Below are 11,914 nucleotides of genomic sequence, written 5' to 3'. Positions count from 1 at the left end.
AGCAAAGTCCCGAACTTTAATGCTGGCAGCATCATCTCCAAGATAACTGTTCGAGGGCCGAAACCAGCTGGACGCTATGTAAGCCGACGGACCTAAGGGAATAGGTTCCGGAGGGCCGGGGCCCATCCGGGACCGACCTAGGTAATCTCCTAAGTTTGTAAAATAAAATTCCTTCAAATGATCCCCCCACCGGGTCGACGGCATCTTAAACCTACGGAGACGCTCGTCGAACCCTATGGGCCTACGACTGGTATATTCATCAACGGAAGGGACATAGTGAATTATCAAGGGAGACTTACCACCAGCACCGGAAGTGCTAGCACCGGGAGCACCCGAGTTTGGTTCGGGGGCTGAAGGCTGAGGCCGGGAAGTCTGGTTCCCAGAAGAACCTTCAAGACGAAGGGGCCCCCCGGCGGAAGGACCCCCAATCTCTTCTTGAAGAATCTTGTCAAAAAATTTTGCCTCGGACTTCCCGCCGATGGCTTGGCTCCTTCGCACCACCGGACTCCCCACGCGAAGCCCTCTCCCAGAGGAGCGGCACAGGTCTTAGAATACGCCTTCTCCTGGGCCTTCCGGTAGAGATAGTCTTGGTACTTCTTCTCTGCCGTAGCAATGAGCTCATCCCGGAAGGCCTTCTCCGCAACCGGCGCCCTCACATTAGGGCAGATGACCTTGGAGAGGTTGGAGTCATCCACGGATTGATGAGAAAGGATAAGTTTAGCCTTTCTACAATTCTCCGTGGTGACCAGGCCCCCGACATCAAGATCGGCGTGGTCATAGGAGGCGAAGGCTTGGGCCCTTCGAAGGAAAGCCTGAGTAGTGAGCGTCCGCTGGTAAGGTGGGATCCGCACCCACTCAGTGAGAAGCTCCGGGTGGTCCACGGCCCTGAACCCGGACGAGAAGAAAAATCGGTGGCGGTACTCCTTAACATGAGTCTGCCTATTATATGGAACCATCCCCTCGTTGGCAGGGTGGATCCGGAACCCATAAAAACCATCCTTAAGTTTGTCCCCTTTCTTGGGGACGGATACAAGTTCATAAAAATATAAAATTTCCGCCGGGCTGGGAGCCCCCCAGCCGCGGGCGGTGTAAAAAATAAATAAGCCTGAAAGCAGGCGGTAAGCTTGAGGAATAAGTTGGTATGGCGCAAGGCCGACAAATACAAGAAAATTAACAAAATAATCCTGGAGCGGGAGCATGGCACCGGCCATCAAATGGGTCTGACTCCAAGCCCCGAAGCCGTCATAGTTGTGATTAGGCGTCTCCGAGTCGCGAGGAGGCCGGTGGAAGGTCCCTGAGGTAGAGGGTTTGATCCCAGCCACATTAATGATGTTCTCCAGCTGGTGAGGGCAAGTTAGGGTCGATCGAAGCTCGGCCGCTTCCCAACCAGTGGCACGGGACTTGTACCCTTCCTGGGCAACAGGTCCCAGAGAAACCTCCTCCAGGGTGGCTATGTTTTTCCCTTTCTTCTTCGAAGATTTCGAGCCAGAAGCAGACATTTTATGTTCTGAGAAAAACAAAAAGAAAAAACCCAGCAGTTAGGCCCCATACCAAACCCTAAATCAAAAAAAAGGGAGTGGGGGTCCCCTAACCGCTGGAAAGAGGCCCCCTCCGGACACGTGTCGCCTGGGAAACTCAAGAGAGAATCCCTGAACAAGTGTCGGGTGCAGTAAAATCGCAGAAAAGTGGTTTTGCAAAAAGGAAAAGAAAAGAGAAAAGTCTTCCTATGCCCTAAGCAAGTGCTAATCGAAGAACACATGGCCTTCTTCAAGCAAAGTTGTACGCCTACAACAGAGGCATTACAACGGCGACTCTACAACTAACACAGTAAACATAAAGCAGAACTCGAAGAACTCAAACACTCGCACACCCAGAAGTCTCTAAGTGCGAACCCAGAAAACAAACAAAGTAAATGTAAGCATGCTATTATCTAAAGATGCAAGAAACTTACAGTTGGTTGTTGAACTGGGGGTACTGGGAGTGGTTGAGTGAGAGTTGAGAGGCACTGGCAAAGCCGAACACTGGAAAATTAAAAGAAGTGTTTAAGTGTTAAAGCAGTCTGTGCTACTTCGAGAAATTTTCTCTCTGAGAAATTCGAGCAGAAATGGCAAGGAATGGAAAGTAACCGAAATGAAGGAAAGGTGGTGGCTTTATAGGCAAAAGTGCATGAGGAACAGGCGTCTTCACCTACCAATCGTACGGCGGGGGAAACGCACGATTCGAATTCCCAAAAGATCAACGGGCTAGATCAATCTACCATTAAGGCGGTGGAAACGTTTGAGTATCCGTCTGACACCATCAATGCGCCGCATCAATCATGGGGCGTGAAACGAATCGACCTCTGCAAAAGTGAATCACCGCATTTAATGCCATTATTAGGCACACCTTCACGCGCCCCCAAGTCGTATCATAAGACCGAGGAGGCGGCTGGAAACATTCCTGCGAACAAGCATATTGTCGCATTAAATAACATCATTTAATGTGCCCCCACGCGCTCGAGGCTCGAGCTAGGGAAACGAGGGGCCAACTGGAGACACTTGAACAAGCCTTGGTTTATTTTTACTAAGTAAACAAGGCTTGGGGGGTAAATGTTGCTCCTAAATTCGCCCAATATACGTGGACCAGTCAAGAGGGAACACGTGGATCAGATAACTTGGAAAGATTTGCTAAGTCCTTTGATGCCACCAGGAAGCGCTATTAACATGGGTCCCGGAGGAGACACCCGGAGTACAAGCTACTCCCGGAAGCTAGTATAGCGTGAAGGCTCTCCGGGATGTGTCAGGTCTCTCCCGAGAAATCAAGTCACATTTAATGTTGCATGGGAGGAAGCGTGTTGGGACTGTAACACGCAATAAAGTCTGACGGCACAACCCCCAAACAGCAGCGCTACAGTAATGATCATTTAAGTCTAGCGACGGCTACTCTGCGAAGAGTCACGTCAATCATAAGACAAAAAGGACATTCTCCATAAAAGCCCTACAGCACCTAGGGATTTGACCATGCATCACCCATGGTATATTCATCGGAAATGCCCAACTTTATGGATACTTACAGACACATGTGTAAGAACAATTCTAGGGATTACCCCACCAAAACATCATAAATACCCCCTCAAAGCTCATTTAATGGGGTGGGAGAATCTTGGTTGCAAAAAAGCAAGAAGAGAAAAACTCACCAAGAACATTCTCTGTGTTTAAGGAAAAATCATTCTCTCAAGTGTAAAATCTGTATTAAATACATCCATTAATAGCAGTGGCTCGTGGACTAAGGCTCATTAACGCCCCAACCACGTAAAAAGTCTTCATCTCGCTTTCTTACAGCTTATTATTAAAATATATTTTAATAGTTGCCGAAAATCTCGGTCAACAGTTGCATATTAATTTTATAGTGAAATAACATATGCAAGTAGCAAAACTATAATAAAACTACAAAACAACTGTATACAAACTAAAATACAGGAAAAACTCTTTGAACATCAACATCCATGATAAATCTCATTGTTACCCATTGATGATATAAAAATGGACAGGAAACAACTAGATAAAAAACATATTAAAAAAATACATACAGAAGGTGTAAAATTTCAAATATGGGAGAAAACCAAAAAGAAACCGAAAACAAACCTCGGTTCGAACATCAGCACCTACATTAGCTTTTTTCCCAGAAACGTTGACAATGAAATCTATGCATTATTTGTTGAGCAAACATACATAAGAAGCACAATGATTTCCTAAGATTGTGCCTAAAACCAGTGAAAATATTTTTCATTCCTCAAAACACTTTCCTTGACTTCGACTATTCTTTATTATTTGATTTTGTTTTCAGGTGTTAGCTTTTGTTGTCTATACTCTTTCTGGCTTTATTCTCTACACAGTCGCTCCATATGTTATCAAGGTCCGTTTCTTCGTAAGAATATATAAGAAACTAGCTTTACAATTAAAAATTTAAAATAAAAAGAAAAGAAGAATTGTTATGGAAAAAAAATTAAAAAATAAAAACTGAAAATAAAATTAAAAATAAAAAATTAAAAACTGAAATAAAATTAAAAATAAAAAGAAAAGAAGAAAAAAAGAGAGTGAAATGATGGATTGATTGATAGAAAATGAAAAAAGAGAGGGAAGAGAGTAGGATTTGATTGATGATGGATGGAATGATGACTAAGTGGTATTTGTGTAATAAAACCAACATTGTAAGTAAAAAAGTTGATATAGGCGTGTAGGAGTATTTTGGTAATAAATTGTGTAAAAGTGATTTTTCATGTAAAAATTTCAAAATAAAATTAGTAGAATAATTGAAAAAAAAAATATAATAAATTTTGAAAGAGATTGTAAAAATTAGACACATCAATTTAAAAATTATATATAGGGTAATTTGTTGCATTGTAGCAGCTGTCCTCTATTTGGGATTGTAAGTAAATTAATCTATATTATTAGTAAAATCACACTAGTTAATTTTCAAAGTATGCTATTTTGTTTGGGAAATTTGATTTTCTATACTTAGAAAATCTTAAAATTTTTTCCTTAAATACATACTTAATAATATTGGTAATATATGACCACATTTCCCATATCCCACAAATACCCCTCCCATTTGAAAAAAATCAAAAAATAAATCAGCCATGGATGCCTCATCCCGAACCTCTCTCTCCCATGGCTGCCTCATTCCGACCACCACGCCCGGCCACCGACGACTACCCACCACCCCGACTACGCACCACCGTCCGAACCACGCACGACCCAGCCCCTTCTCTCGAACCCAGCCCCTCTCTCTCTCTCTTCTCTCTCTCGGGAAAAAAAAAAAAAAAAAAAGACCGGAGGTCCGATGGTCGGACCACATGGTCCGATGGGGTCCGACCCATCGGACCATGTGGTCCGACCATCGGACCATTGTCTCTTTGTTTTCCTCAACCGAAAAAAAAAAAAAAAAAAAAAAAAACAATCTGCTACCCGTGTAACATTATATATGTATATATATATTTTTATATTTTTTACCAAGAAAAGAAAACGCCTCTAAACTATTCATCAATACTCTCTAATAAGATGAGCACTCGGGTGGACCTTACGGGGAGAACTTGGCCGAAGGTTATGGGGAAATGAGTGGGCGACGGTACATCAAGTATTGGGCCACGGAGAGACAATGGTCCGATGGTCCGATTTTTTTTTTTTTTTTTTTTTTTCGGTTTGAGGAAAACAAAGAGACAATGGTCCGATGGTCGGACCACATGGTCCGATGGGTCGGACCCATCGGACCATGTGGTCCGACCATCGGACCTCTGGTCTTTTTTTTTTTTTTTTTTTTTTTTTTCCCAGTTTGAGAGAGAGGAAGAGAGAGAGAGAGAGGGGCTGGGTTCGAGAGAAGGGGCTGGGTCGTGCGTGGTTCGGACGGTGGTGCGTAGTCGGGGTGGTGGGTAGTCGTCGTTGGCCGGGCGTGGTGGTCGGAATGAGGCAGCCATGGGAGAGAGAGGTTCGGGATGAGGCATCCATGGCTGATTTATTTTTTGATTTTTTTCAAATGGGAGGGGTATTTGTGGGATATGGGAAATGTGGTCATATATTACCAATATTATTAAGTATATATTTAGGGAAAAAATTTTAAAATTTTCTAAGTATAGAAAATCAAATTTCCCTTTTGTTTGGTATAGTTAGAGAAATGGAGCATAGTCCGTACGGAGGAGGAGGAGGAGGAGGTGGAGGAGGTAGTTGGACGATGATCCCTACCAACATACAGAGCCATAGTAATGTCTCTACGCCTTCGAATCAGGAAAATCTGTATGGCCATCACCATCAGCAACAATTTCAACCACACCAATCTCCGCTTTATCAACAACAACAACAACAACAACAACCTCTTCTCCTTCAACAGCAGCAACAGCAACTGCAACCGCAACAAACACCACCGCCACCGCCACCGGCACAACAACAACCACAACCACAACCACCACCACAACAGCACCACCAGTCACTAGCTTCCCACTTCCATCTCTTCCATGTAAATTCTCCAAACCCTAACTCTATTTGTGTATGTATTATGAATGAATATTTGAGCTTGTGAGTGCTTGAATTGGATACAGTTGGTGTCGAAATTAGCGGAGACGGTTGACAATGGAACTAGGGATCAGCAATCTGATGCTTTGGTATCTTTATGTTTCTTCCCCTTCTTTTCTTAAATTTTTGTTTCTTTCTTATTTATTCGTTTTTTAACTGTCTTATATTGGGTGTATTGGTTTTGGAAGATAAGCGATTTGAATACCCACTTCGAGAAGTGTCAGCAGCTGTTGAACTCCATATCCGGTTCTATTAGCACTAAAGCCATGGTAATTGATTTCATAACCAAATTCGGACTCTTTTGCTTATTGATTTTGGAGTACATTTTATGAAAGGAATTTATCTTGATTTATTAATCAGTTTAAACCCCTAACAATGTCTCTAAGTACTAGTTCAGTTTTCTCAAAATGTATTACTTTATATTTATCTATTTATTTTGTAGCATTATGATGATGATGATGACCACCATTGACTTAACTCATGGATTACAGAACTAGGGTTGATTTTGTTTCTAAAATCATAGCTGATGATGTACGATTAGGTTTTAATCATTATTTTTGTATGAGTTATATTACGTCTATCTTGATGAGAATCGTGGATGTTGTGTTTGGCTTTGTAGACAGTTGATGGGCAAAAGAAAAAACTGGAAGAGAGCCAACAAATGTTAAACCAAAGGAGGTATGTAGCTGTTTATTGGGTTAAGTTTTGTGTGTTCTTCTTCCAATCCTGATGAATTAAGCTTTTTTTTTTATTTCTTTTGATTATTGTTAGGGACCTGATGAACAAGTACATACACTCTGTTCAAGAGCTGGTCAAGTCTGAGCCTTAGATGCTTGTTAAGAACTTCTGGATATGAAGTAAGAAAGTCTAATCCTCAAATTATTACTCTGTTGTAGGAGAAATCTTTTGTGCCTAATTGGTTTGTTTCTCGCTTGCTGTTTAATGGTTATGAGTGGGTTTGATAATCAATAACGTGTTAGTAAATCAGGCAAGGTGAAGTAGATTTGTTTCAGAGAAATGCTAAAGAGCACTCTAGATGCCATTGAGTTCACGTAGAACCTGCTACTTAATTGTAAGTCTTAATTCTTAAGAATGTTAATGGGGTGGGGCGGGCTCGATCTGGAAGAGACCCTCCCCTTCACTTTCTTTCCAGAACACAAATATATACCAGCAAAAAAGAATTTCATTCCAGAACACACAATCGGCCCGCCTTGCACCAACATAACATGGTTTTTTTGCCCCCCTTAATATCAGGTCCTCTAGAGTATTTGGCATATTGTGTCTGGTTTTATTTCTGTTTTTACTTTTACTCCTATCTATTCTAATTGCTAACTTACATTTAACTTCTCTTGGCGATGAGCACTATATGTAATGTCTTGTAGCATTAATCTATTTCTTAGGTTGAATTGGTCGTGGCAACTTGCTCATTGAATGATTTTGCTTTATTTTTCAGGTTTTATTGCAGTAAAGCTATGAATGTAAAAGCCTCCCGAGTCCTGCCAAAAGAAAAAACCTTCATTCCTTATTCTTTTTTGGTTGTAAAATATTCTTATTAGTATCATTGTTATTGTACATTGAAAGCCCACCTTGGGTAGCCAATGTGTAATGACGGGTGTTCATTGGATCACATCCAATGTTTTTAGGCCTATCCAAATCCGATCCAATCATATATTGGATGTTAGATTTTACCATCCGATCCGATCCAATTAATTTCGTCATCCAATCGATCCAACATCATTGGATGTTGGATTGGATCGGTTCTATCCATTGGATGTATTTCATATATATTTATTTGTTTAATTTGGATTTATCTAATATTTTAGACCTAGTATTTTTTTGAATCGGATTGGATCCATCTAATATTTTAGATCCAGTATGTATTGGATTGGACTAAGAAAAAAAAAAGTAAAACTTTAATGTTAATTTTCATTTATACATATAAATTTGACGTATAACAATATAAAATCTAATTACTCATTTAAACTAAATGAAAATACTAATTAGTTCGATTGGATGTTGGATGTATTGGATTTTTAAACAACCCATCCACCATCCGATCCGATCCAATTGGATATTTAAAAATAACATCCAATCCAATCACAATTGGATATTCAATGTTTGGAGGTCGGTTGTAATTGGATCGGTCGGTTCTCATTGGATTGGATCGATTTATGCACGCCCCTATGTAATGTTTTAGCACCTTGGATATTTTTGTTGCAATTTTCTTTTTCTTTTTGGATATTTGAATGTTATGTTTGAAGTATTTTTTCTTATAATTTTTTTTTTTATTTTTTTGATATTGAAGTGTCACATTATTTAAACATTCAATATTTCTGCTGCAAATATTTTTTTAAAAACTGTGTTTCTTAAAGAAAAATTAAGAAGATATAGTATAGTTTTTTCATATGCATTATTATTGTTTTAGTTTTATTTATTTTTTGCTTAACAATTATTATTGTCTTAGTTGAAAGTATTTTACCCAAAAACTATCCTAAATTAGTGTGGTTCCGTTACGGGACATGGGCAACAAAACTACATGAATTTTATATTTTTTAACACATAAACACAATTTTTGATAGTAAAATTTATTGAACTCCTATTTTGTTTTGCTATTTACTGTAAAAACTCACCCTATTGCTCGAGTCATCTGCTCCATCTCCTCTTGTCAATGCTCTACAGTGATTAAAATTTTGTGAACAAATGCGAACCAAGAAGAAAATTTACTATGTGTTGTCGTTATAGGGTGAGTTTTTAATTTCTTTTTCTTAGTAGCCCATGTTCTTATATATGACTCAATTCTCTACCATTTATTCTATGTGGGACAATGTACCGTATCAGAGTGGACATGGTCACTATCTGTATAGGTGCGGATCAGATATGATCACTTGCCCGCAAGGGATATGGCTTTGATACCATGTTGAGAATCATGGGGTTCCATCTCAAAACCAATTGGCAATGAGTGGAGTAGCCCATGTTCTTATATATGACTCAATTCTCTACCATTTATTCTATGTGGGACAATGTCCACAACACTCGTCTCCTCCTCTCTCAGGTCTCCAATGGTAAATGAACACAACAAAGCATTTACCAAAATTTAAGTTAATTAAGATCTAATAATTATGTTATATTGGTATAGAGACAAAAAAATAAATAAATAAATAATCATAGAGTAATTTGAGTTGATAATGCTAAGTTTTTAACCGTAAAAATACATTTTATTACACATTTGTTGCAGTCTTTTTGTAAGTGTCAAGTAAGTGCTTATTGGCAGTTTTTAGTTAATTTAGATTTTTTCTATTTTATATGTAAACAATTATAGGAAATCTTCGGATGTGAAGGTTTTCAAGTAGGCCGGACCCTAAGTATAAACGGGTTAGGATGTGTTTAGGGCCCAACTAACTTAGAGGTCCAAAAAAATTATCCCCTTTCAAAAATATTTTTTTTTCTTTTATTAATTTTGAAAAATATCATATTTTTTAAAGTGAGGGCTCAAATTTTTTTTTTTTCTATAACCTACAAAATTTCAAGACTGACCCTATCTTCAAGCAAGGAATCTCGTGATGACGTCTATATGGGGAGAGAAAAATTTTCTTTATTAATTTTTTAATTTTTAAGTATTTTTAAATGATTCTTTAGAGTAATTGGCGATGAAATTTTTTATCTTTCAACTTTTTATCTTTCAATTTTTTATACACTTATTTTTTTTTTTTTGTGATAAAATTTTCTTAAGTTTAATTTTCTTTAAAAATTGAGACGTGAGTTAAATATTACCGTTAAATACCAACGGGATGACTACTGAATGTGAAAGAAATTCTTCAAAGTCAATAAAATAATAATTCATTTAGTATTTAACGGTGATATTGACACATCAAATTTGTATAAAAAATAAAGGTAAATAGCGGCATAAGTACTTAAAGTTTTGAGTTTGTAAGCGGTATAAACCCAATGATTTTATTTAGTGGCATAAGTACCTAATGTTTGTAAAATTGTAATTTTTCTCTATTTTCGTCAGTACAGGCTCCGTTTTAAATTTATTAAAAAAAAAATTGGAAGTAACTGATACTACATATTTTTCGTCCATACCAAATAATCTAAAATTTGGGTCTTATATGTACTGATGAAACTGGAAGAAAATTACGGTTTTATAAATATTGGTACTTATGCCACTAAAAAAAATCATTGAGTTTATGCCGCTTACAAACTTAAAACTTTGAGTAATTATACCACTATTGACCCAAAAATAAACAAAAGAAATTTTTGCCACCAAATAAAAAAAATAAAGGAATTTAATGTAAAAAAATGAAAAAATAAAGGAATTTTAAATAATCTTTTTTAAATTATAAAATAAAAAAGGACTGACCGGACTATATAAAGTTATAAAGCAAGGGAAACAAAACCCTAGAAGAAGAAGCCGATCTCCTAACTCTCTCGGTTTTCTCTTACCAAACTAAATTAGTGGTGGCTGCCACTCTCTTTCTCTAAGTCGACGGCGAAGACAACTATAGTCGGACGAGGTAAATCTTATTTCACCATTTCAATTTTTGAAATAGCTTTACCTATCAGATTTCTTACACTTGTGTTTTGGGATTTCTTAGCTGTTTTTCTGGTTCTCTTTTCCGAATTAGAATTACGGTAGTTGTATGAAATTTATTCTCAGATGGGATTATCAGGTTTTCCAAGATTTTCACGCTGGATTAGGACGTTTTTCATGAACTTATGACTATTAATTATCTTGTTTGCAAAAATGAATCTCTATTGCTTTATTTCAACAGTGGAGACTTAGTAGAACTAATCGCATTAGGTGTCATTTAAAATTATGAAGAACAAAATTTGCATACTGTTAATGTGAAACCTTTGTATAAAAAAGCACATCTCAATTTCAGTGTTTATTCTTTTTCTTATTTGATATTTTCCTGATATCATTAGTTAATAAGTGTAAATTTATATGCTGAAATAATTTGTTGTATCATCATAGCAATTTTCTTGTTCATTGGGCTGAGAATGATTCAGTGAATGCTTTACTTTTTCTTTTTTCAATGCGTAGTGTTAATCTCTAGTATTTAAGGCATGTTTGTACCCTAAAATACTTTTATAAATATGATTATCATGTTGTTTTGTTATATTGAAGGATATGATGGATGTGAATTAGATGGAAAGATTTAAGATGTTGTATTAAGCAAGTGTGTGTGTTTGTGTGTAGAATGGATTCGCAGATAAAACATGCTGTGGTGGTGAAAATAATGGGGAGGACAGGATCAAGGGGTCAAGTGACTCAGGTGAGAGTCAAGTTTCTGGATGATCAAAATCGTTTCATCATGAGGAATGTGAAGGGACCTGTTAGGGAAGGCGATATTCTCACCCTTCTCGAGTCCGAGAGGGAGGCTAGAAGGTTGCGTTGATCATCTTCTTCATCATCGACATCGTCATCATGTTTCTTAATGATCATGAATGATTCTCTCCTTTTACCTGTATTTTTTCAACCTTTCGTTTTCGTAATGCTTACTTGAATTGATCAGAACTATGTTTAATTTAGTTTTATTTTTCTGTGTTGGGTAGTACATTGGGTTTTGATAAATTTAGAGTGTGCACTTTTGAAATTGAATTCCTATATATGAATCGAAAGGCTGATTGTTCACTTGGCATTGCATTTTAGTAAACAAATTTTAAAGTTGGATGGCAAATTTTAGTTTACATGATAATTCTTTTAAAATACTAGTTAAAATGATAGGCTATTTGAGATTAGAATTTAGAGATATGCAGTTTAATTTTAAAGAAATATAAGTCTTTGATTGTTTTTTTTTATAATTTTTTCCCAGTGAAACTTACAAAATTTCATTAGAAATTACAGTTAGCAAAGCAAAACAATGAAC

General features: G+C 37.5%; 2 protein-coding genes across 4 annotated transcripts; both read left to right on the top strand.

Moving 5' to 3' along the window:
- The first annotated feature begins 5,607 nt into the window (after positions 1–5,607).
- On the top strand, positions 5,608–7,859 carry LOC115706961 (mediator of RNA polymerase II transcription subunit 9). 3 transcript variants are annotated; one of them, XR_009687915.1, is made up of 7 exons: positions 5,609–5,988; positions 6,071–6,133; positions 6,233–6,313; positions 6,664–6,722; positions 6,816–6,901; positions 7,025–7,116; positions 7,498–7,859. XR_009687915.1 is itself a non-coding variant. In XM_030634747.2 (6 exons), exons 1-5 carry the CDS (start codon positions 5,650–5,652, stop codon positions 6,871–6,873), a joined length of 600 nt encoding a protein of 199 aa, XP_030490607.2. In that variant the 5' UTR covers positions 5,608–5,649; the 3' UTR covers positions 6,874–6,901; positions 7,498–7,859. The 3 variants fall into 3 exon arrangements, 1 of the variants encoding a protein (XP_030490607.2); XR_004009666.2 differs by having other exon boundaries at positions 5,612–5,988; positions 7,033–7,116; XM_030634747.2 differs by lacking the exon at positions 7,025–7,116 and having other exon boundaries at positions 5,608–5,988.
- Positions 7,860–10,398: 2,539 nt separating this feature from the next.
- Positions 10,399–11,725, top strand: LOC115706962 (small ribosomal subunit protein eS28). Its single transcript, XM_030634748.2, has 2 exons — positions 10,399–10,558; positions 11,245–11,725. Exon 2 carries the CDS (start codon positions 11,246–11,248, stop codon positions 11,441–11,443), a length of 198 nt encoding a protein of 65 aa, XP_030490608.1. The 5' UTR covers positions 10,399–10,558; position 11,245; the 3' UTR covers positions 11,444–11,725.
- The last annotated feature ends 189 nt before the right edge of the window (positions 11,726–11,914 follow it).

Source organism: Cannabis sativa, chromosome 1 (assembly GCF_029168945.1).
Source record: "Cannabis sativa cultivar Pink pepper isolate KNU-18-1 chromosome 1, ASM2916894v1, whole genome shotgun sequence".
Classification (NCBI taxonomy): domain Eukaryota; kingdom Viridiplantae; phylum Streptophyta; class Magnoliopsida; order Rosales; family Cannabaceae; genus Cannabis; species Cannabis sativa.
This window is presented reverse-complemented; position numbering and strand designations above follow the sequence as displayed.

What these genes read in the sequence shown, in the direction of transcription:
- LOC115706962 (XM_030634748.2), top strand. Translation starts at nt 11,246, where the DNA reads ATGGATTCGCAGATAAAACATGCTGTGGTGGTGAAAATAATGGGGAGG.
- LOC115706961 (XM_030634747.2), top strand. Translation starts at nt 5,650, where the DNA reads ATGGAGCATAGTCCGTACGGAGGAGGAGGAGGAGGAGGTGGAGGAGGT. An exon ending in CTATTAGCACTAAAGCCATG is followed by an intron (nt 6,314 to 6,663) that starts GTAATTGATTTC and finishes TTGGCTTTGTAG; the next exon opens with ACAGTTGATGGGCAAAAGAA. An exon ending in CAAATGTTAAACCAAAGGAG is followed by an intron (nt 6,723 to 6,815) that starts GTATGTAGCTGT and finishes GATTATTGTTAG; the next exon opens with GGACCTGATGAACAAGTACA.